This window comes from Acipenser ruthenus, chromosome 55, assembly GCF_902713425.1.
Source record: "Acipenser ruthenus chromosome 55, fAciRut3.2 maternal haplotype, whole genome shotgun sequence".
NCBI lineage: Eukaryota > Metazoa > Chordata > Actinopteri > Acipenseriformes > Acipenseridae > Acipenser > Acipenser ruthenus.
Window position 1 is genome coordinate 1508270 of NC_081243.1, and position 24875 is coordinate 1533144.

At 46.1% G+C, this 24875-nt stretch overlaps 1 protein-coding gene across 1 annotated transcript in view; it reads left to right on the forward strand.

Moving 5' to 3' along the window:
- LOC117401641 (neural cell adhesion molecule L1-like) overlaps positions 1 to 24779 on the forward strand; it is a 48815-nt gene extending 24036 nt beyond the window's left edge. The window contains 22 exon segments of the mRNA XM_059017110.1: positions 4280 to 4451; positions 4632 to 4747; positions 10382 to 10396; positions 11670 to 11775; positions 12462 to 12664; positions 16121 to 16243; positions 16977 to 17147; positions 17697 to 17808; positions 18168 to 18352; positions 18478 to 18609; positions 19274 to 19417; positions 19553 to 19664; positions 19972 to 20144; positions 21153 to 21321; positions 22532 to 22656; positions 22890 to 22957; positions 22959 to 22992; positions 23127 to 23315; positions 23561 to 23631; positions 23793 to 24012; positions 24349 to 24464; positions 24561 to 24779. Of these exon segments, the coding sequence (XP_058873093.1) occupies positions 4633 to 4747; positions 10382 to 10396; positions 11670 to 11775; positions 12462 to 12664; positions 16121 to 16243; positions 16977 to 17147; positions 17697 to 17808; positions 18168 to 18352; positions 18478 to 18609; positions 19274 to 19417; positions 19553 to 19664; positions 19972 to 20144; positions 21153 to 21321; positions 22532 to 22656; positions 22890 to 22957; positions 22959 to 22992; positions 23127 to 23315; positions 23561 to 23631; positions 23793 to 24012; positions 24349 to 24464; positions 24561 to 24779 (2802 nt within the window). The 5' untranslated portion in view covers positions 4280 to 4451; position 4632.
- The last annotated feature ends 96 nt before the right edge of the window (positions 24780 to 24875 follow it).

Here is a 24875-nt window from a genome sequence, read left to right on the forward strand (position 1 = left end):
GTGCTTTTAACATGGCAGACTTGTATTTGGACTGCAACTGGTATAAATTTGGTAGAGATTTTTCTTCTCCTCAAGAAGAAAATGAAAGGCTAGTGAAAAAACAGCAATTTGCAAAATAATTTTAATCTCGCACAGTTGTGTGTGTGTGTGTCTGTGTGGCTCAGGTAGAAACTCATTTCAAAACAGATTTGTCAGGTCTGTTGACTGGGAGATAAGGGAGAAAAAATTCATTGCCAATGTAAAGAAAACTGCCTGTTGATAGAGAATTATATATAACTGACTGTAGGCTAGTTAGAGAGTAAACATTGGGTGTTTCTCAGTTTGGGGGAGGGGTGTCTGCTATTCAAAATGTATTATTTTATAAAGGGGTCCCTGTGTCGTTTCAGAGAACCCTTTGTTTTAACAATCTACAAAGCGAGTTTCGTCATTGCAATAGACGACCTGAACCAGATGCCCTGAATCTTTGAATTAATTTTTTATGCTGGTGGCCTGTACGTGTGTGAGCGAAGGGGGAGGGTTATAATTGTGTTCCTCTGTCTCTGTGTTCCTCTGTCTCTACGTTCCTCTGTCCCTGCGTTCCTCAGTCTCTGCGTTCCTCAGTCTCTGCGTTCCTCAGTCTCTGCGTTCCTCTGTCCCTGCGTTCCTCTGTCCCTGCGTTCCTCAGTCCCTGCGTTCCTCTGTCCCTGCGTTCCTCTGTCCCTGCATTCCTCTGTCTCTGCGTTCCTCTGTCTCTGCGTTCCTCTGTCCCTGCGTTCCTCTGTCCCTGCGTTCCTCTGTCCCTGATTTCCTCTGTCCCTGATTTCCTCTGTCTCTGCGTTCCTCTGTCCCTGCGTTCCTCTGTCCCTGCGTTCCTCTGTCTCTGCGTTCCTCTGTCTTTGCGTTCCTCTGTCCCTGCGTTCCTCTGTCTCTGCGTTCCTCGGTCTCTGCGTTCCTCTGTCCCTGTGTTCCTCTGTCTCTGCGTTCCTCTGTCCCTGCGTTCCTCTGTCTCTGCGTTCCTCAGTCTCTGCGTTCCTCAGTCCCTGCGTTCCTCTGTCCCTGCGTTCCTCTGTCTCTGCGTTCCTCGGTCTCTGCGTTCCTCTGTCTCTGCGTTCCTCAGTCTCTGCGTTCCTCTGTCTCTGCGTTCCTCAGTCCCTGCGTTCCTCTGTCCCTGGGTTCCTCTGTCTCTGCGTTCCTCTGTCTCTGCGTTCCTCAGTCTCTGCGTTCCTCTGTCTCTGCGTTCCTCAGTCCCTGCGTTCCTCTGTCCCTGCGTTCCTCTGTCTCTGCGTTCCTCGGTCTCTGCGTTCCTCGGTCTCTGCGTTCCTCTGTCCCTGTGTTCCTCTGTCTCTGCGTTCCTCTGTCCCTGCGTTCCTCTGTCCCTGCGTTCCTCTGTCCCTGGGTTCCTCTGTCTCTGCGTTCCTCGGTCTCTGCGTTCCTCTGTCTCTGCGTTCCTCGGTCTCTGCGTTCCTCTGTCTCTGCGTTCCTCGGTCTCTGCGTTCCTCTGTCCCTGTGTTCCTCAGTCTCTGTGTGTCTCTGTCTCTGCGTTCCTCAGTCTCTGCGTTCCTCTGTCCCTGTGTTCCTCTGTCCCTGCGTTCCTCAGTCTCTGCGTTCCTCAGTCTCTGCGTTCCTCAGTCTCTGTGTTCCTCTGTCTCTCTGTTCCTCTGTCTCTGTGTTCCTCTGTCTCTCTGTTCCTCAGTCTCTTTGTTCCTCAGTCTCTGCGTTCCTCTGTCCCTGCGTTCCTCTGTCCCTGTGTTCCTCTGTCCCTGTGTTCCTCTGTCCCTGCGTTCCTCAGTCCCTGCGTTCCTCTGTCTCTCTGTTCCTCTGTCTCTGTGTGTCTCTGTCTCTGCGTTCCTCTGTCTCTGCGTTCCTCTGTCCCTGTGTTCCTCTGTCCCTGCGTTCCTCAGTCTCTGTGTTCCTCTGTCTCTGCGTTCCTCAGTCTCTGTGTTCCTCTGTCTCTGCGTTCCTCTGTATGCACACTGACCCTGAGGCCTGGTTAACACAGACCCCTCTCCCCCCTGCTGCTTGTTTAAATATTTAAACACAGTTCATATCTAATGGGTATGCTGCATCTGTCCAGGGTACTCACTGCCCCACTTTTTAACACAATTTCAGCACCATTTTAGTGAAACCTTGCCTAATTTAATAAGGTTTAGTAAATAAATTGACTCAGTTATGGTGTAAATTTGTTACAAGAAATGAAGAGTGAGGTTTGAATGTTTGTTTATTTAAAGCCCAGAAAGGAACGACAGTCTGAGCGGGTGGGTGATACAGACAGACAGACAGACAGACAGTGGGCTAATTCACCAGCCTCTCATTCCTGACAGACAGACAGACAGACTGACTGTGGCTCATTCAGGGAGACTGTTATGTAGTGTTCTTGCACTATTGATATTTATTTCTCAGTCTCTAGAGGGGTAATGTGGGCTGGCTTTGATTGATTTTATTTATTGATCCATTGCTTTGTATTGATCCTTTAAGCAATGAGGGCCCAATAAAACGCAGCGCAGTTTGCAGACAGACAGAAGGAGGTAGAACACAGATCATTTTACCAACCAAACCCCCCAAGAATTTAACAATACAGAATCAATATCAGGGTCTGCTGTATATTATAAAGACATTTCAGAGGGCTGGATCGTATCAATATCAGGGTCTAGTGCTGTATATTATAAAGACATTTCAGAGGGCTGGATCGCATCAGTATCAGGGTCTAGTGCTATATATTATAAAGACATTTCAGAGGGCTGGATCGTATCAATATCAGGGTCTAGTGCTGTATATTATAAAGACATTTCAGAGGGCTGGATCGCATCAGTATCAGGGTCTAGTGCTATATATTATAAAGACATTTCAGAGGGCTGGATCACATCAATATCAGGGTCTAGTGCTGTATATTATAAAGACATTTCAGAGGGCTGGATCGCATCAATATCAGGGTCTAGTGCTATATATTATAAAGACATTTCAGAGGGCTGGATCGCATCAATATCAGGGTCTAGCACTATATATTATAAAGACATTTCAGAGGGCTGGATCGCATCAATATCAGGGTCTAGTGCTATATATTATAAAGACATTTCAGAGGGCTGGATCGCATCAATATCAGGGTCTGCTAGATATTATAAAGACATTTCATAGGGCTGGATCGCATCAATATCAGGGTCTAGCGCTGTATATTATAAAGACATTTCAGAGGGCTGGATCGCATCAATATCAGGGTCTAGTGCTATATATTATAAAGACATTTCAGAGGGCTGGATCGCATCAATATCAGGGTCTGCTAGATATTATAAAGACATTTCATAGGGCTGGATCGCATCGATATCAGGGTCTAGTGCTATATATTATAAAGACATTTCAGAGGGCTGGATCGCATCAATATCAGGGTCTAGTGCTATATATTATAAAGACATTTCAGAGGGCTGGATCGCATCAATATCAGGGTCTGCTAGATATTATAAAGACATTTCATAGGGCTGGATCGCATCGATATCAGGGTCTAGTGCTGTATATTATAAAGACATTTCAGAGGGCTGGATCACATCAATATCAGGGTCTAGTGCTATATATTATAAAGACATTTCAGAGGCCTGGATCGCATCAATATCAGGGTCTGCTAGATATTATAAAGACATTTCAGAGGGCTGGATCGCATCAATATCAGGGTCTAGTGCTGTATATTATAAAGACATTTCAGAGGGCTGGATCGCATCAATATCAGGGTCTGCTAGATATTATAAAGACATTTCATAGGGCTGGATCTCATCAATATCAGGGTCTAGTGTTGTATATTATAAAGACATTTCAGAGGGCTGGATCGCATCAATATCAGGGTCTAGTGCTATATATTATAAAGACATTTCAGAGGGCTGGATCGCATCAGTATCAGGGTCTAGTCTGTATATTATAAAGACAATTCAGAGGGCTGGATCGCATCAATATCAGGGTCTAGCACTATATATTATAAAGACATTTCAGAGGGCTTGATCGCATCAATATCAGGGTCTGCTAGATATTATAAAGACATTTCAGAGGGCTGGATCGCATCAATATCAGGGTCTGCTAGATATTATAAAGATATTTCAGAGGGCTGTGTCTCATCACAGTGTCTATTATATATATATATTGAATGCATGTGTAATGCAGTCAGGGCAGGGGTGGAGCTGGTGCATTGCTTAGTGCCTGTGAGGAAAGGAAAACCCAGATGTCAGATAACTGCAACTGACTAACGACGCACCCTCTCTCTCTGCTCCCTCCCTCCATCCCTCTCTCCCTCCCTCTCTCTCTCTCTCTCTCTTTTTCTCAGATCCTCAAAGGGTGTGAGGAGGGGAGTCTTGTTTTTTTTTTTCTCCAAAACATCAAGCCTCAGGAAACCAAGGATTCCCAAACACCGCAGAGAGAGAGAGAGACACACACAGGCGTGCCTGCCCGCATCACTGAGATCGCCAGGGACCTCTGCTTCAACACAAGCAAGCGAGGCAAGAAAGAAGGAAGGAAACCGCAGGAATTAAACACCTGCGTCTTTTTTTTCGCTATATTTACACACACGCATACGTTCTTTTTTTTTTAATCTTTTGATTTTTGATTTGATTGATGGGAACATCGTACTGAGTAATTGGAGGAGTTGCTCTGTTTTTCTTTCTCTGTGTGTTTATCAGAATGGATTATAAGCGGCTGGGAGGAGGCGGTCCGCGGATCTGGGCGCTGGCTCTGCTGCAGGTTCTGGTTCTGTGTGTGAGTCGGACCCAGGCTGCCCTTCAGATACCTCTGGACTGTGAGTAATGCTTTGTCAATGTACCTCTGTGTGCTGTAGATACACATAGATAGATAGATAGATCGATAGAAAGGTTTGTGAAACTGTGAGTGCATTTATTTAATAGCTGCTGTAATTATAATTCAATTTATAATTACATTTTAGATAGATACTTCATAAAGAAAACAAGTTTTAATTCGATACAGATTTTTGAAATAAAAATCATGAAAACGAATGCAGGCATTATAGATCAAGGACGTTTTCAGAATTGTGATCACTTCAGAAAGCGTAGAAAGTGCGGAGGTTTCACCAAAGATAAACTCTCAGTTTAACAGACGCCGGTGTTTAGTGGAATAACAGTGTGTGCGTGTGTCTGATTTTTTTTTAGATGCGATAACTGAGTGTCAGTTATCATTTTGTGTTTATGTAGGATAGATCCAGCGGCTTGTTTGTAGATAGATACAGTGCGTGCGTGGGTGCGTGCGTGGGTGTATTTCTGTGTTTGTGATTGTTGATCTCAGTTTGTGTATTCTGGTTTTGATCTACAATATTGTGTGTGTGTACAGTTAGTGCACTATTCTTCAGTATTTAGGTGCAGTGTCTAAGTGTGTGTGTGTTTTAGGTATGTAGGTGTGTGTGTGTGTGTGTGTGTGTGTGTGTGTGTGTGTGTGTGTGTGTGTGTATGTGTGTAGGTACAGTGTGTGTGTGTATAATGTACGTGTGTGTGTCTCTGTAGGTATGAATGGATTCTAGTCGGGATCCGTCTGTCTACAATAGTGTCCTCTCTTCATTTTATTTATATTTTAAGTATTTATTATTGTGTGTCTATATAGGCCTATAAGATTTTGCTTGTCTATTTGTCTATTTGTTTCATTGAGTACTGAGCTCTGTATACTAGACTGTATTGAATTAGCTGCTCTCAGATCCACAGCACTGAGTTCTCTACACTAGACCGTATTGAATTAGCTGCTCTCAGATCCACAGCACTGAGTTCTCTATACTAGACTGTATTGAATTAGCTGCTCTCAGATCCCCAGTACAGCACTGAGTTCTCTATACTAGACTGTATTGAATTAGCTGCTCTAAGATCCCCAGTACAGCACTGAGTTCTCTACACTAGACCGTATTGAATTAGCTGCTCTCAGATCCACAGCACTGAGTTCTCTATACTAGACTGTATTGAATTAGCTGGCTCTCAGATCCACAGCACTGAGTTCTCTACACTAGACTGTATTGAATTAGCTGGCTCTCAGATTCCCAGTACAGCCCTGAGTTCTCTACACTAGACTGTATTGAATTAACTGGCTCTCAGATCCCCAGTACAGCACTGAGTTCTCTACACTAGACTGTATTGAATTAGCTGGCTCTCAGATCCCCAGTACAGCACTGAGTTCTCTATACTAGACTGTATTGAATTAGCTGGCTCTCAGATCCCCAGTACAGCACTGAGTTCTCTATACTAGACTGTATTGAATTAGCTGGCTCTCAGATCCCCAGTACAGCACTGAGTTCTCTACACTAGACTGTATTGAATTAGCTGGCTCTCAGATCCCCAGTACAGCACTGAGTTCTCTACACTAGACTGTATTGAATTAGCTGGCTCTCAGATCCCCAGTACAGCACTGAGTTCTCTATACTAGACTGTATTGAATTAGCTGCTCTCAGATCCCCAGTACAGCACTGAGTTCTCTACACTAGACTGTATTGAATTAGCTGGCTCTCAGATCCCCAGTACAGCACTGAGTTCTCTACACTAGACTGTATTGAATTAGCTGGCTCTCAGATCCCCAGTACAGCACTGAGTTCTCTATACTAGACTGTATTGAATTAGCTGCTCTCAGATCTCCAGTACAGCACTGAGTTCTCTACACTAGACTGTATTGAATTAGCTGGCTCTCAGATCCCCAGTACAGCACTGAGTTCTCTACACTAGACTGTATTGAATTAGCTGGCTCTCAGATCCCCAGTACAGTCCTGAGTTCTCTACACTAGACTGTATTGCATTTTCAGTCACTGTGAAATGTGTAGGATGTGAGTTTGTTGTCTTCCTTTCATTTTACATTTTCCCACTGTAAAATAAATCTCATTTCATTTTCCAGAATTCAAAGGGGCTGAATGTTGTTTTGCTTTGACTGAAATTGCTTAACAAACTGAAGCAAAGGGATGACGTTTGAATGAGACGTATAGATGATTCAATTGGTGCGCTCCGAGATTGCAGCCATGTTTCACTTCAAAGTAACAAGATAAGCTCAATTTGTAATGAACTGCAATTACAATGTCAATGTCCATGCAGTTGAACCATGGCACCCGGATGTAATTGTAACTGTAAATGTAACTATAGCATATCATCTCCTGTTTCTCGGAAAGCAGCACAGCTGGGGATGGGGAGTTTGTTGCTGGATAACTTCACTCAGAATACTTGCTCACTAAATATCTCACTTAAAGGCAGAATAATTGATTACAAATCAATTATCAGGACGTTTCGGACTACAAGTTATACAAGTTTCAAATGTCCTGATAATTGATTTGTAATCAATTATTCTACCTTTTTAAATCCCTGAAAAATCCTTTTCTCTTTTTTCTTTTTTCTTATTGATCATTTTGGTACACAGCCGTTTTCCTTTTTCTCAAACTTATATACAGTATTTAATATATTAATAAACACAGGAACTTGGATTTTTTTCCAGAGCGGTTGTGCTAATTTTCTTTATTTCTTAGACACACACAAAAATAAAAAAATATAAACAAACACCTAGCTCCTCTCTGGAGTGCTAACTAAATTACAGGAACACCCTGTCTAACACGGGACAGCTAAGCTGTTTCCCCGTCCTTACAAAAACACAGCGAGAATCGTACACACAGTACCTTGTTCCCTTTTAATGACTCACAGTCGGGCTCTCCACACAGCAGCAGCCCTGAGCAGACTGACTGCTTTTTATTATTTATTTCTTAGCAGACGCCCTTATCCAGGGCGACTTACAATTGTTACAAGATATCACATTATACATTATTTCACATTATACAGATATCACATTATTTTACATACAATTACCCATTTATACAGTTGGGTTTTTACTGGAGCAATCTAGGTAAAGTACCTTGCTCAAGGGTACAACAGCAGTGTCCCCCACTGGGGATTGAACCCACAACCCTCCGGTCAAGAGTCCAGAGCCCTAACCACTACTCCACACTGCTGCTTTCCTTAAGTACCTGCACCTGGCTCTGATTTACAATGATAGTCAGGTGCAGGGGATAATTAACAAAAATTAACAATTAAATTAGGGTTTTTCAGCCCATGTCCTTCTGGGAGATGTAGTCCTGTTTTCTCCCCAGAGTACACTATCTTACAATATATATATATATATATATATATATATATATATATATATATATATATATATATATATATATATATATATATATACATATATATATATAGAGAGAGAGAGAGGGAGAGAGATTTTTGACCCTGTATCCTCCTTTACAACATCTGTTATTGCACAAGATATAGCCAAGCAGCGTAACATTATGCACATTTATTTTCCTTGTTATTTCTTCCTTCCCTTCAGTGTTATTATTCATGAAGAGCACACTGGGCTATACCTGCTGACTGTAATCTGTTGAAACCCATTGTGAATGTAGAGTCTCGTCCACAGAAACAGGTTGCTTTGTGTCAGTGCTGGTCTTTAACCCCCCTCGGGACCCCCCCCCATCCCCCCTTCCCTTCCATTAGAACAGCTGTGTAAGCAGATGGGGGGAGTAAAGGGGGGGGCTTAAGACAGACTGCCACTTGTCAACTCCCCATAGACTCCCCGAGCATCCCAGATTCATACAGCCACTGTATATGGGGGTGTGTAGGGTATCCATACCTCACGCGATTATTGAGTGAGTGTCAGGGAGCCCAGCAGATCAGGCCCCCATCCCTGTCTATTCATTAGCCTGATTGAGATGAGTGAGCAGGGGGAGAGCTTGCTTCGCTAATGAAGAGAAGGGCTAGGGGTCAAGGTAGGGGAAGGGAAGGGGGAGAGAGAATCGAAGGGAGGGGGGTCACGTTGTAACATGGGCATCTGAGGTGGAAGAAGAGAATGGTTTCAAACTGCCCCTTCTTGAAGCCAAGGTGATTGGGAGTGAGAGTTGGGAATCATTTAGTTTAAGTGTTAGGATTAAGCTCTTGATGTATAGTGAGAGTTTGATATGATTTAATCTTACTGGCATCCCTTTGCCTGGTTATGGTGCTTGTCTGAATTCTAAGTGCTTCTTGATATTGCAGTGACTCCAGTCATTATATATATATATATATATATATATATATATATATATATATATATATATATATATATATATATATATATATTAGAAGTCTGTGTTGCTTTGGCTGTGAGTTTAGGATCTGCTGTTCACTGATGCATGTGGTCTTGATGGGCTGCTTGTATATGATACATAGTAATATCAAATGATCATTAAGAAAGACCATTTTGTTAAAAGACAACAATTAAGACAAGGAGAGCATTCATAGCAGCTGTAAAACCATACCAGTCTGCTAAGAAATAAATAAATAATAATAATAATAATAATAATAATAATAATGTAAAGAAAGCATCACGATTCATCAATACAGGATTAATTATTACACTCCTAATCAATTAATTCTGTCCGATATTCGATTAAAAAAACAAAAACTCTAATGCATCTCCCTACGTTCCTGGTTACTTTCCATTTAGACTGGGATTACTGTCATGTTAGCGGAGCAGGGATTATGACAAACAATTTAGGATGATCCCAGCTTAAAATTCAATTCCTGCTATTTGCCTGGCATTCGCGTGCGATTAATCCACAGTGAATGTTTAATAGAGGATGTCATGTTTGCAACCATGTGAGTGGCTCTGATTAGAATTACTTACTCTTTTGTGATGGATTCATTCATTGATTTATACATTGGTTGCATTTCTTTATTTGCTAGGTTTTATTTTCAAATGCTTCACACTCTCAGCGACATTTAAAAGTGTAGCTGCTGCTAATGGATTCAAATTGGGGCAGGAGTTAAAATACTATTTTTATAATACTATCTATTGCACTATTGCACTATTCCAGTTATCAGTTGTGATTTCTGTACTACCTCAACGTAAACCCTTATCGGTTTGGTGGGTAAGCCTTTCTGAAGCACAGGAAAAACCGACAGTTAAAACACAAAGCAGGCATTTTTAGAATTGGCAGAGAAAGCTGCGTGGAGTCAAGTCCTTGTAATTAGGGATTCATTGACTGGTGAAATGCTGAGGATCCAGTAGCGTGGTGCTGAGGTCAGGCAAGTCCAGTGTGCCGTAGATCAAGGGATCTACAAGCACAGTCTAAACAGGGGGGTCTTGAGAAGATGGCAGAAGTCAGCGAGAGACAGAGCGGTCCTGAAGCTCTCTGGTAGCTGGTTCTCTCTCCCCATCTCCGTCTCATTCTCTCTCACAATCAGAAAATGTGAAGTTGTGTGGATTAAACTGAGACACACATCCATACCCCGTGGGCAGGTGACCCCAGACCTAGGAAATGTTATATCTAGTGATGCTGTCTTCATTTGAGTAGGGCACAGCGTGCGGCGCGACCTGTCTGTGTGCTTGTAATAATATTCATCTCTCCTCTCCCCCTGTGCTTTCCCTGGACCTGCAGACAAACAGGAGAACTGTAAGTCATCCTGCTCTCTTCTTCTTTCGTTCTGTTTTATTTTTCCAGGAGCTTCAGAACCCTGTGTTATGAAATGAATTGAGCTTCAGATATCATTTTCAATGCTCGTTATCACCGCCCCCTCCCTGTCACTGGCTGAGACGCTTGTCTGCTTGGCAATGGCTATTGCTCTGGTCGTAGTTCTGTGTGTAGTCAAGTTTGATTTTGTTAGTTTTTGATATGAGAAGAGACAACTAACATTTAAAAGAAAAGGTTGCTGTGTTCCGATTCAATCCCCTGGAGGGTCTGATCCCTGTTCCCTCTCCTCTCTCCTGTTTCCTCTCCCCTCCCCGCTCCTCTCTCCTCACTCCTCTCTCCTCTCTCCCCCTCTCCTCTCTCCCCTCTCCCCTCCCCGCTCCTCTCTCTCCTCACTCCTCTCTCCTCTCTCCCCCTCTCCCCTCCCCGCTCCTCTCTCTCCTCACTCCTCTCTCCTCTCTCCCCTCTCCTCTCTCCTGTTTCCTCTCCCCTCCCCGCTCCTCTCTCTCCTCACTCCTCTCTCCTCTCTCCCCCTCTCCTGTCTCCTCTCTCCTCTCTCCCCCTCTCCTCTCTCCCCTCTCCTGTCTCCTGTCACCTCTCTCCCCCTCTCCTCTCTCCCCTCTCCTGTCTCCTGTCACCTCTCTCCCCCTCTCCTCTCTCCCCTCTCCTGTCTCCTGTCACCTCTCTCCCCCTCTCCTCTCTCCTGTCTCCTGTCACCTCTCTCCCACTCTCCTTCTCTCCCCTCTCCAGTCTCCTCTCTCCCCCTCTCCTCTCTCCCCTCTCCTGTCTCCTGTCACCTCTCTCCCACTCTCCTCCTCTCCTCTCTCCCCCTCTCCTCTCTCCTCTCTCCTGTCTCCCCTCTCCTCTCCTCTCTCTTGTCTCCCCTCCCCTCTCCTCTCTCCTATCTCCCCTCCCCTCCCCTCTCCTGTCTCCCCTCTCCTGTCTCCTCTCTCCTGTCTCCCCTCTCCCCCTCTCCTCCTCTCCTCTCTCCCTTTTTCCTCTCTCCTCTTCCCCGGGGTGTAATAATACAGTATTGGAGTTTATTGTGTTTAAAGAAACCAGGAGAGCAGTGTGCAGTGTTTCCAATATCACTGCAGCCTGGAGCTAAACCCGTTACTGAACTGAGTGTCACAGTCGCACACACACAAACACACACGTGTGTCTCACTCACTCCCCCTGTGAATACAGAGCAGTGTGTCTCCGTGTGTGTGCGTCTCACTCTCTCTCTCTCACTCTCTCTCTCTCTCTCTCCCCGCAGTGATGACACCCCCTGTCATCACAGAACAGTCTCCTAGGACTCAAGCAGTCTACTCCAGCGATGAGATCGTATTGAAGTGTGAGGCTACCGCACAGCCACAGCCAACGTGAGTGCCAACTCACACTCACACTCACACTCACACTCACACTCACACTCACACTCACACTCACACTCACACTCACACTCGCATTTATTTTTCTAATCCCCCTGTATTTGACCCTTATTTTCTCTGTCTGTCTGTGCCTGTCTGTCTGTCTGTCTGTGTCTGTTTGTATGTCTCTGTGTCTGTCTGTGCCTGTCTGTCTGTCTGTCTGTGCCTGTCCGTCTGTCTGTCTGTCTGTGCCTGTCTGTCTGTCTGTCTGTCTGTGTCTGTTTGTATGTCTCTGTGTCTGTCTGTGCCTGTCTGTCTGTCTGTCTGTGTCTGTCTGTCTGTCTGTTTGTGCCTGTCTGTCTGTCTGTCTGTCTGTGTCTGTTTGTATGTCTCTGTGTCTGTCTGTGCCTGTCTGTCTGTCTGTCTGTCTGTGCCTGTCTGTCTGTCTGTCTGTCTGTGTCTGTCTGTCTATGCCTGTCTGTCTGTCTGTGCCTGTCTGTCTGTCTGTTTGTGCCTGTCTTTCTGTCTGTCTGTCTGTCTGTCTGTGTCTGTCTGTATGTCTCTGTGTCTGTCTGTGCCTGTCTGTCTGTCTGTTTGTGCCTGTCTTTCTGTCTGTCTGTCTGTCTGTCTGTGTCTGTCTGTATGTCTCTGTGTCTGTCTGTATGTCTCTGTGTCTGTCTGTTTCTCTGTCTGCCCACTAGGTTTCGCTGGACGAAGGATGGCCAGTTCTTTGACCCCAAGGCTGACCCCCAGCTTGTGACCCACGCTGGTTCCGGAACCTTCTCCATCATCTCCAATGGCAACAGTGGCTCGTCCTTCCAAAAGTACCACGGGAACTACCGTTGCTACGTGTCTAACGAACTGGGGACTGCCGTGTCTTCAGAGATCAGACTCATCACGGAGAGTAAGAGATTATATAGGGCATCGTCATCTGGGGAGGCTGTCTGTCTGTCGTCTGTCTGTCTGTGTGTCTGTCTGCAGCTCTAGTGAAACTAAACTCTTTTCAGAATGTAGTAAACTAACATAGACACCGAGCAGAAGGGATTATATTGTAGCGTCAAACTGAACAGGATTGTGGGGTACAGGAGATCGTTTTTCATACAAATGCCATCAAACTGTTCATTGCTAATTCTTATTCTATACTGTACATGCTGTTGATATCAAACTGCTGCCTCTGTTTCCGACTGCACGGTCGTGGCGATGGGGGATGGATACTTGTTTCTACAAAAACAGTGCAAATGCTACCTGCTTCCTTCCCTCCTCCGTTCCACTCCCCCTTCCCTGGCGGGCGTCTCCACGACAACAGTTTCCAAGGAAACAGGCTCCCGGTGATGTCAAAGCCTCATTTCCTGAGTCCCGGGTGACAAAACGCTTGCTGAAATTGATACACAGAGAGCCGAGCAGGGCTGTGATCGTTCTTCAAGGAACAAAACGTTAAATTATAAATAAGAATCGTTTTAAATAAAACTGCTGCACCGTCCTGTTATGTAACACAAGGGCTGGTCACAAAATTAGGGAACGCAGGGGTGCTGTGTATAAATATTGGGAGTGAAATTACAGATAAGAGAGAGAGAGAGAGAGAGAGAGAGAGAGAGAGAGAGGGAGGGGGGGATAGAGTGTGGAGTGAAAATCCTAATCTCGGGAGACGATGAAGGCTGTCTGTCTGTCTGTCTGTACGTTGTTTTGGAGTTTGAATGTATATCTCAAACTGCTTTTTTAGAATTGCTGAGAAAAAATGTCAAAGATCTTTAGCACAAGCTGTAGAATGTGTCCGAGTGTGTGGAGCCTGTCTGTCTGTCTGTCTGTCTGTCTGTCTGTAGCTCACTCTGTCAGTTTTATTTTCCCAGTCCCCAGTGGATTAATGAGAGGCTGTGAGGCAGCAGCAGGGCCAATCGATATCACCACAAACCCCAACCCACAGGAGAGAGAATTACACCTGGCTGAGCTGCCAGCTCTCAGCTTACAACACAGGCGAGCCTGGGGATCGTTTAAAGCTGCAGGAATAGTGTCCCACAGTGCAAGCACAGCACAGTGTAATAGGGTGAAGGCATGGTAAAGCATAGGGAAGCATTGTAAAGCACAGAGAGGTCTGGTAAAGCATAGGGGAGCATTGTAAAACACAGAGAGGTCTGGTAAAGCATAGGGGAGCATTGTAAAACACAGAGAGGTCTGGTAAAGCATAAGGAAGCATTGTAAAGCACAGAGAGGTCTGGTTAAGCATAGGGAAGCATTGTAAAACACAGAGAGGTCTGGTAAAGCATAGGGGAGCATTGTAAAACACAGAGAGGTCTGGTAAAGCATAAGGAAGCATTGTAAAGCACAGAGAGGTGTGGTAAAGCATAAGGAAGCATTGTAAAGCACAGAGAGGTGTGGTAAAGCATAGGGAAGCATTGCAAAGCACAGAGAGGTCTGGTAAAGCATAGGGGAGCATTGTAAAACACAGGGAGGTCTGGTAAAGCATAGGGGAGCATTGTAAAGCACAGAGAGGTCTGGTAAAGCATAGGGGAGCATTGTAAAACACAGGGAGGTCTGGTAAAGCATAGGGGAGCATTGTAAAGCACAGAGAGGTGTGGTAAAGCATAGGGAAGCATTGTAAAGCACAGAGAGGTGTGGTAAAGCATAGGGAAGCATTGTAAAGCACAGAGAGGTCTGGTAAAGCATAGGGAAGCATTGTAAAGCACAGAGAGGTGTGGTAAAGCATAGGGAAGCATTGTAAAGCACAGAGAGGTGTGGTAAAGCATAGGGAAGCATTGTAAAGCACAGGGAGGTCTGGTAAAGCATAGGGAAGCATTGTAAAGCACAGAGAGGTGTGGTAAAGCATAGGGGAGCATTGTAAAGCACAGAGAGGTGTGGTAAAGCATAGGGAAGCATTGTAAAGCACAGAGAGGTGTGGTAAAGCATATTAATAAACATGGTAAATGATGGCAAATGCACAGTATAACAACGGGAAATGCATTGGCATAATGTATAGTCTAATTCTTTAATGATAATTTTAAAAGACATTAAAATCTATTTCCTTACTTTTTACAGCACTAGTAACATTATCACTGGCCTCCGAATTATTATTATTTTTTTAATTAATAATGATATCGCTGGATCAAATACTGGACACTGTTTGTATTCGTTTCTAACAAAATGTATAATTGATCAAAGAGATGCAAAGGAAAGCAATCCAGTGAACGAGACGGGAAATCAATACCCTCCACTCTACTGTGCAGAACAGCGTAGAACGCTCCTTCCTGTAACGGGATGGGGGGCCATCTGCTGGTCACAAAACATACCTTCTGTTTGAAACCACAATAGAATTCCTTCTTCTTGGTGTGTCTGTGTTAGTGTAATACATTCTCCCAGAGTTCAGTTTCATTAATGCTGCAGACAGGCAGACAGACTATAATCTGTGTCTGTGTTAGCTTGTATTATTAAGAAAATAAGAACGAGCGGAGTCCGATCAGGTAACCCATTCCATCCCCTCACCACTCTCTGTGTGAAGAAGAGTCTCCTTCAACAACATGACTAGGTAACCCATTCCATCCCCTCACCACTCCCTGTGTGAAGAAGAGTCTCCTTCAACAACATGACTAGGTAACCCATTCCATCCCCTCACCACTCTCTGTGTGAAGAAGAGTCTCCTTCAACAACATGACTAGGTAACCCATTCCATCCCCTCACCACTCTCTGTGTGAAGAAGAGTCTCCTTCAACAACATGACTAGGTAACCCATTCCATCCCCTCACCACTCTCTGTGTGAAGAAGAGTCTCCTTCAGCAACATGACTAGGTAACCCATTCCATCCCCTCACCACTGTGTGAAGAAGAGTCTCCTTCAACAACATGACTAGGTAACCCATTCCATCCCCTCACCACTCTCTGTGTGAAGAAGAGTCTCCTTCAACAACATGACTAGGTAACCCATTCCATCCCCTCACCGCTCTCTGTGTGAAGAAGAGTCTCCTTCCCTCTGTCTCCTAAATCCACTTCAATCCCACCTCCTTTTTGAAAGGCTTGTTTGCCCCAGACTGAATAGACGAGTAGGAATACTATTGTGATTGCTTATCATCATTTCTATTAGACGACAATGGCATTTCAAATTCAACACAATAATTCAACAGACTGAAGGTCACTCAGTCGCAAGGTCCTCCCTTCATGTTGTCAGTCACTCAGTCTCAAGGTCCTCCCTTCATGTTGTCAATCTGTACCTTGCAATCACAGACTTCAACGCCTGCTGATTGTGTCTTGTGGCTGTGGAGGTTGTTCTCTGATGCAGTTTCCCTCATGATTGTCGTTCCTCTGAGCCCTGACTCGTGTCTCGCTGGTCGGCTGGTTTGTAATCGATGGTGTTTTTGTTTGCCCCCCCCCATCAGGCCTCCCGAAGTGGCAGAAGGAGACGATTGCCCCGATCGAGGCGGAGGTGGGGGAGAGCGTAGTGCTGCACTGCAACCCCCCGGTCAGCACCGCACCCCCCCAAATCTACTGGATGAACATAAGTAAGAGAGCCCACTGTGTGTGTGTGTGTGTGTGTGTGTGTGTGTGTGTGTGTGTGATGAGTGCCTATCTGTGTCTTTGTGTTTATTATTATTATTATTATTATTATTATTATTATTATTATTATTATTATTAGTGGGGCTTGCGAAGCAAGAGTCCCCACTTTAAATCTTTGACTACTTATTATTCTTTGGCACGCTATTCCTCTTACACCGTTTAAGCTAGAAACGCTGTTCAAACTTTAAAACGTGTAGACCGGTCTGGAATAGTGTGCTTGTATACAACTTGTTGATATCTTTTATACTTTTTAAACTATTAAGGTTTTTGTCCTTTTTTTGTCCATCTTCATTCACTTTAATGGGACTTTTTTCAACATTCTAAAGCTCCCCATTGTTTAAAAACTCCCAGACTAAACAATGTAACTTTTGACACAAATCAGCTACTTTGACCACTTTCCCAACAAGCAAGACAAAAAGTTAGAGCATATGGAATCTTCCTCTACTTCTCTGCTATTCAAATCTGAAATCAAAACAGAAATAACTTTTACCAATCAAGAGGTACAGCTGTTTTAGTAATCGCATCAACTACATTTTCTCTAACCTTTTATAAACAACTGAAATTTTGACCACTTTCCCTAAAGCAAGCCCCACAACTTTACTTGTAAAGTTACCATCTTTATTATTATTATTATTATTATTATTATTATTATTATTCTCATCTCTCTGCTCTCTCCAGATCTGCAGCACATCACTCAGAGCCCGAGGGTGACTCAGGGTCGAAACGGGAACTTGTACTTCTCCAACGTGGAGAAGAGCGACACCAAGAACGACTACATGTGTCACGCACGCTTCATCGGAGCACGCACCATCGTGCAGAAGGAGCCCATCGAGCTGCGCGTGCGAGACTGTGAGTGTGCGCACGACACATTGCACCATTGTCACAAGCCGTGCAGCGGTGGGATAGCTGAGGGGAACACTGCGGGGCCACTCTGGGGCTCAGAACTTGGTTTTAGGAGGCTACAGCTATGGCCACAACGCAAGCATCTCCTGGCCCAGAGTAATCAAAACCAATTTCAATTGGTATTGTACCCAATATATCAAATACATTTTCACATACATTCTTCCTGTTTGCTGTTACATATATAGAGCTTATACAACTTGTTCCATATGTGCTTCATCTTATTGCAAGCTATGTCTTATCAACAGAATCTCTTCATGGTAATTAATACATAGCATTACTGCCTACATATACTATGAAATGTTCCAGAACCCTGAAGCCTGTCTGCAAACTTGGGGTGAAAAGCTACCAGGCCACTTTCGACCTACAACCGTTTACGCGAGTGTGCAACACGGCCACACTCTGCTGCCTGCCTGCGTCTCACACTCGTCTGTCTGTCTGATTACTGGTTAATGGTAATTGATTATTGATTATCGATTGGGTTTGGTTTTCCTGCAGCGAACTCGGTGAAAAACCGTAGGCCCCGTCTGCTGATGCCCCAAGGAGAGAGGAGCTCTTACCTGGCATTGAGAGGACACAGCCTGGAGCTAGAGTGCATCGCAGAGGGGCTGTGAGTACAGAGGGGAGAGGAGAGGAGAGGAAATGGGATAGGAGAGGAGAGGATAGGGTAGGGAGGAGAGGAGGGGAGAGGAGGGGAAATGGGATAGGAGAGGAGAGGATAGGGTAGGGAGGAGAGGAGGGGAAAGGTGAGAAGGGATGAGAGGAAAGGGGATAGAAGAGGAGGGGAAAGGGGTTAGGAGAGGAAAGAGGAGAGGAGAGGAGGGGAAAGAAGAGAGGAGGGGAAAGGGGATAGGAGAGGAGATGAGAGGGTAGGGAGGAGGGGAGAGAGGCAGGCCAGGAGAGGGGAGTGCACAGATATACGTTATTCATTATTGATTTGATTATTGATTGTTTGTTGATTGGTTTCAGACCGACCCCTGAGATAGCCTGGGTGCGGAGGGAGGGTGTGATGCCGGAGGGGAGAGTGATCCTGGAGAATTTCAACAGGCTGCTGAGAATCGAGAACATCACCGAGTCAGACGATGGAGAGTACCAGTGCACTGTGAGCAACCAGGAGGGCAGAGAGAGACACATCTACATCGTCTCTGTGGAGGGTAAGAGAGGAGGGGGAAACTATTTTTCTGTCTGCTTGTCCCTCTCTGTCTCTGTGTCTCTCTGCATCTCTCTCTCTCTCTCTCTCTCTCTCTCTGTGTTAACTTCCCTGTCTCTCCCTGTGCAGCGGCTCCCTACTGGGTGAAGCAGCCAGAGAACGGGGTGTACGGGCCGGGTGAGACTGTGCGGCTGGACTGCAACGTGGAGGGGAAACCCAAACCCAGCATTGTCTGGAAGATCAACGGAGAGCCCCTCACAGGTGAGAGAGTGAGAGACTGAGTGTGAGAGAGAGAGGAGAGGGAGAGAGGGAGGGAGAGAGGGGAGAGAGGGAGAGAGGGAGAGGGAGAGGGAGAGGAGAGAAAGGAGAGAGGGGAGAGGGAGAGAGGGAGAGGGAGAGGGAGAGAGGGAGAGAGAGGGAGGGGGAGAGGGAGGGAGAGAGGAGAGAGAGGAGAGGGGGAGAGGGAGAGGAAGAGAGGGAGAGGGAGAGGGAGAGGGAGAGGGAGAGAGGGAGAGGGGGAGAGGGAGAGAGGGAGGGGGAGAGAGGGGGAGAGGGAGGGGGAGAGAGGGGGAGAGGGAGAGAGGGAGGGGGAGAGAGGGGGAGAGGGAGAGGGAGAGGGGGAGAGGGGGAGGGAGAGGGGGAGAGAGAGGGAGTGTGAGTGTGCGTGGGTGTGTGTGCCAAAGTGTAAGTGAGTATAGGGGGCTGGGGGAGGGGGTACAGGGGTTCTCTGTTTGTATTGATGAGTTGTGTTGATGTTTGTTCTTGAAGTGGTTTGGCAAAGCTTCATTTATTTTGTCATGCCAATAAAGCCTTTTTTGAATTTGAATTTGAATTTGTGTGTCTCTTAATACAGAATAGGAGACTAAAGCGAGTTCTCTCCCCCTCTGCCCTGTCCCCCTCTCCCCCCTCCCTCCCTCTCTCTCAGACACGGACTCGGATCTCAGTCACAGTGTGAAGGGCAGCTCTCTGATTCTGCACAGCGTGCAGTCGAGAGACACGAGTGTGTTCCAGTGCGAGGCCAACAACACTCACGGGACCATCCTCGCCAACGCCTACGTCTACGTCATCAGTGAGTCTCTGTCTGTCTGTCTGTCTGTCTGAGTGTCCGTGTGTCTTAGTGTCCATGTTTTGGGCTGTCTGTCTGCCTGTGTGTCTCTCTCTCAGTATTTGACACTCTCCTCTCTCCTCTCTCTGTCTCTCTGAGACCTCCCTGCTCAGATCCTCTCTCCTGATCATCAGCTCTACATCGTGGCGGAGGGTCAGGAAGCCTTCCTGGACTGCAGGAACTTCGGAGCGCCGAGGCCAGAGGTGACCTGGTAAGGGAACACTCTAGAACAGTCTAGAATTGGATAGTCTGGCAGGAGAACACATGCTGCAGAACAGTCTAGAACATTGAACTTGGGAACCTGCTAGAACACTAGAAACAGGCAGTTTGGAGAGTGTGCAGTCAGAGTTTAGTGTCGGAAATCTACACTTTCTACGGGAGTCAATGCAAAGTTAAGTCATTAAACCAAACCTGTGACTCTCTGTCTCTGTGTGTCTCTGTGTCGCCCTCTGTGTTTCTGTGTCTCTCTATGTCCTTGTGTGTCTGCGTGTCTCTATGTCTCTGTCTGTGTGTCTCAGGTCCAGCGATGGGAAAGACTCGTTCTCTATCCTGGAGGACCCGCGCGTCTCTCTCTACACTAACGGGACCCTGCACCTCATCTCCGCCACTCGAGAGGACAGTGGCCAATTCAGCTGCACCGTGAACCCCGAGGCAGAGAACATCTCCATCAGCGCCACCCTGGAGATCCGCAGTGAGAATCTAACACTACAATATCTACACACCTCCACACACTCCTCAATACACCTCCACACACTCCTCAATACACCTCCACACTCCTCAATACACCTCCACACTCCTCAATAAACCTCCACACTCCTCAATACACCTCCACACACCTCAATACACCTCCACACACCTCAATACACCTCCACACACCTCAATACACCTCCACACACCTCAATACACCTCCACACTCCTCAATACACCTCCACACTCCTCAATACACCTCCACACTCCTCAATACACCTCCACACACCTCAATACACCTTCACACTCCTCAATACACCTCAGTACACCTCCACACTCCTCAATACACCTGCACACTCCTCAATACACCTCCACACTCCTCAATACACCTCCACACACCTCAATACACCTCCACACTCCTCAATACACCTCCACACTCCTCAATACACCTGCACACTCCTCAGTACACCTCTACACTCCTCAATACACCTCCACACTCCTCAGTACACCTCCACACTCCTCAATACACCTCCACACTCCTCAATACACCTCCACACTCCTCAATACACCTCCACACTCCTCAATACACCTCCACACTCCTCAGTACACCTCCACACTCCTCAATACACCTCCACACTCCTCAATACACCTGCACACTCCTCAATACACCTCCACACTCCTCAATACACCTCCACACTCCTCAGTACACCTCCACACTCCTCAATACACCTCCACACTCCTCAATACACCTCCACACTCCTCAATACACCTCCACACACCTCAATACACCTCCACACTCCTCAATACACCTCCACACTCCTCAATACACCTCCACACTCCTCAATACACCTGCACACTCCTCAATACACCTCCACACTCCTCAATACACCTCCACTCTCCTCAATACACCTGCACACTCCTCAGTATACCTCCACACACACCTCAATACACCTCCACACTTCTCAATGTTCTGTATAAATGAACCGCTGTCTCCCCCCCTCCCCCCCTTCAGATAAGACGGTGATTGTGGTCCCGCCCGGTGATCAGAGGGTGCCCAGAGGAGACACCGCTGTGTTCAGTTGCAAAGCGCAGTACGACAGCCGCCACTTCCATTCCAAGCAGCCGGACCCCATGTGGAGGAGAAACGGGCGCAAGATCGCTGAGACAGCCGACAGCAGCAAGTGAGGACCACGCCTGCACTCACAAACACAGAGCAGAGCCTTTCTCAGCATCTTCAACAGAAACACTAATAGAAACCTAATGAATTCAATGAGGAACGTTTCCACTAAAAGTCTTTCTCAAGGTCTTTAATCAGACTTCTAATGGAAATGTTCGCCGTTGAATTTATGAAGTTTCTTTTAGTGTTTCTATTGAAGACGCTGAGAAAGACTTCTAGTGGAAACGTTTGCCGTTGAATTTATGAAGTTTCTTTTAGTGTTTCTATTGAAGACGCTGAGAAAGACTTCTAGTGGAAACGTTTGCCGTTGAATTTATGAAGTCTCTTTTAGTGTTTCTATTGAAGACGCTGAGAAAGACTTCTAGTGGAAACGTTTGCCGTTGAATTTATGAAGTCTCTTTTAGTGTTTCTATTGAAGACGCTGTGAAAGACTTCTAGTGGAAACGTTTGCCGTTGAATTTATGAAGTTTCTTTCAGTGTTTCTATTGATGACGCTGAGAAAGACTTCTAGTGGAAACGTTTGCCGTTGAATTTATGAAGTTTCTTTTAGTGTTTCTATTGAAGACACTGAGAAAGACTTCTAGTGGAAACGTTTGCCGTTGAATTTATGAAGTTTCTTTTAGTGTTTCTATTGAAGACGCTGAGAAAGACTTCTAGTGGAAACGTTTGCCGTTGAATTTATGAAGTTTCTTTTAGTGTTTCTATTGAAGACGCTGTGAAAGACTTCTAGTGGAAACGCTTGCCGTTGAATTTATGAAGTTTCTTTTAGTGTTTCTATTGAAGACGCTGAGAAAGACTTCTAGTGGAAACGTTTGCCGTTGAATTTATGAAGTTTCTTTTAGTGTTTCTATTGAAGACGCTGAGAAAGACTTCTAGTGGAAACGTTTGCCGTTGAATTTATGAAGTTTCTTTTAGTGTTTCTATTGAAGACGCTGAGAAAGACTTCTAGTGGAAACGTTTGCCATTGAATTTATGAAGTTTCTTTTAGTGTTTCTATTGAAGACACTGAGAAAGACTTCTAGTGGAAACGTTTGCCATTGAATTTATGAAGTTTATTTTAGTGTTTCTATTGAAGACGCTGAGAAAGACTTCTAGTGGAAACGTTTGCCGTTGAATTTATGAAGTTTCTTTTAGTGTTTCTATTGAAGACGCTGTGAAAGACTTCCAGTGGAAACGCTTGTCACTGAGTGTATTTGTGAACTCCCTGTTTCCAGGTACGTGTTTGACGGTCACAAGCTGGTTATCGATGCGGTGGAGGAGCAGGATGAGGGAGTGTACACTTGCGTCGCAGCCTCCTCCATCGACTCGGACGAGGCCAGTGGCAGACTCCTGGTCCTGGGTGAGTAATGCTCTGTTTCCATTGTGCTGTGAAACCGTGCCGGCCTGGCACGCTTTATAAACCTGGCTTTCCACAATGACACTGTGAAACCGTGCTTGCTTGACTCGCTTGGGAAACCATGTTTCCGTTGACGGCACTTATCTAATTTCCTTTAAACATGACATTGCTGGTTTTAATTATTCTCTCTCTCTCGCTCTCTCTCTCTCTCTCTCTCTCTCTCTCTCTCTGTTCAGATTCTCCGGACCCCCCAGCTGACCTCGTGCTGTCGGACTCCCAGGGTCGCAGCGTCATCCTGTCCTGGACCCCCGGGTAACGACCACAACAGCCCCGTTCTGGGTAAGAAATGCCTCATACTGCCCTCATATTGCTCTCTCTCTCTGTGTCTGTGTCTGTGTCTCTGTGTCTCTCTGCCTCTATGTCTGTGTGTCTCTGTCTCTGTGTCTCAATGTCTCTCTGTGTTCGCTTTGCAGAGTATGTGATAGAGTACTCGACTATGCTGAATCAGGGTGTCTGGAGTGAGCTGACGAGAGTGAACGAGACGTCCGCGTTGCTCGATCTCTTCCCCTTCCTGAAGTACCGGTTCCGGGTCATCGCTGTCAACGAGCAGGGAAAGAGCGGAGCCAGCGAGCCATCGGACTCCATCGAAACACCTTCCTCAGGTAAATAACACACCTGAGACAGGTAAACAGCAATCAACACACACACTGACACAGACACACTCCCTCTGATACATACACAAAATACTCTCACCTGACGCAGGTCAACACACTGCACAGATACACCTGCCACAGGTAAATAACATTCTCACACACACCTTACGCAGGTAAAAAGTCTACACACACCTGATACAGCTTGCTGTTTAGTGAGAGTGAGAGTGAGACAGTCTTGTTTTGATGCTTTTCAGCTCCAGACAGTAACCCCACTGGAGTGAGAGGAGAGGGGAACCAGACGGATAATATGGTCATCCACTGGGAGGTAATGCTTTATATTAAAATGTATTTTAATGCATTTTAATGCTGTATTTTACTTTGTGTTTAATGGTTTTATTACTGGAAAGAACCTTGGCATGGATGGCGATTTAAAAATGCATTATTCTGATCATTATTATCATTATTATTCTCCTCTCCCTCTCTCAGCCTATCAGGCAGCTGCAGTGGTGCGGCCCTGGGTTCAAGTACCAGGTTTCGTGGCGGCAGGCTGGCGAGTCGGAGTGGCACGAGGCGTACACTGAGTCCCCCGTGTTCGTGGTGACGGGGACCCCCCCCTTCACCCCCTATCACATCAGAGTGAGGGCCACCAACGAGAGGGGCCCGGGGCCCGAGCCAGACACCATCACGGGGTACTCGGGAGAGGACTGTGAGTGTCTCTGAGAGAGAGAAAGAGGGAGAGTGTGTGTGTCTCAGTGTGTCTCGGTGTGTGTGAATCAGTGTGTGTCTCAGTATATCTCCCTGAGTGTGTGCGAGTCTCGGTGTGTATGTAATGTTGTTGAAGCTGACACCCTGGGATCCTTCAAGAAGCTGCTTGATGAGATTCTGGGATCAATAAGCTACTAACAAACCAAACGAGCAAGATGGGCTGAATGGCCTCCTCTCGTTTGGAAACCTTCTTATGTTCTTATGAGGTTCTCTATGTGATTCACTGTTTCTCTCGTCTCTCTCTCTCCTCTCTCCTCTCTCCTCCTCTCTCTCTCAGTGCCTCTCTCCAGTCCTGTGAATGTAGCGGTGGAGTTTCTCAATCGCACCCTGGTCAATGTGACCTGGAGCCCTGTCCCCAGAGAGAGTGTGAGAGGCCACCTGAAAGGATACAAGGTGAGGGTACACTCGCACTCGCACTCGCACTCGCAATCACACTCACACACTCACACTCTCCCTCCCAGCTCACCCCCCTCTCCCTCTCTCTCTCAGGTTCATTATTGGCGGTCCCGCTCTCTGCTGGAGAGACCCAAACGCCACGCCTCTGACCGCTTCTCCGTCACCGTGGCGGGGGGGCGGAGCCACGCCCTGCTCTCCGGCCTGCAGCCCTTCAGCGTCTACTACGTGGAAGTTAGAGTCTTCAACGGGAGAGGGGAGGGGCCAGCCAGCGAGCCGCTGAGATTCGACACGCCCGAGGGGGGTAAGAGATGAGGGGAGGGGGAGAGGGAGAGGAAGAAATTAGAAAGTTATCGAATGGTGAAATATTGAGAGTGTGAAATATGAATGTGTTTTTATGTATATATATAT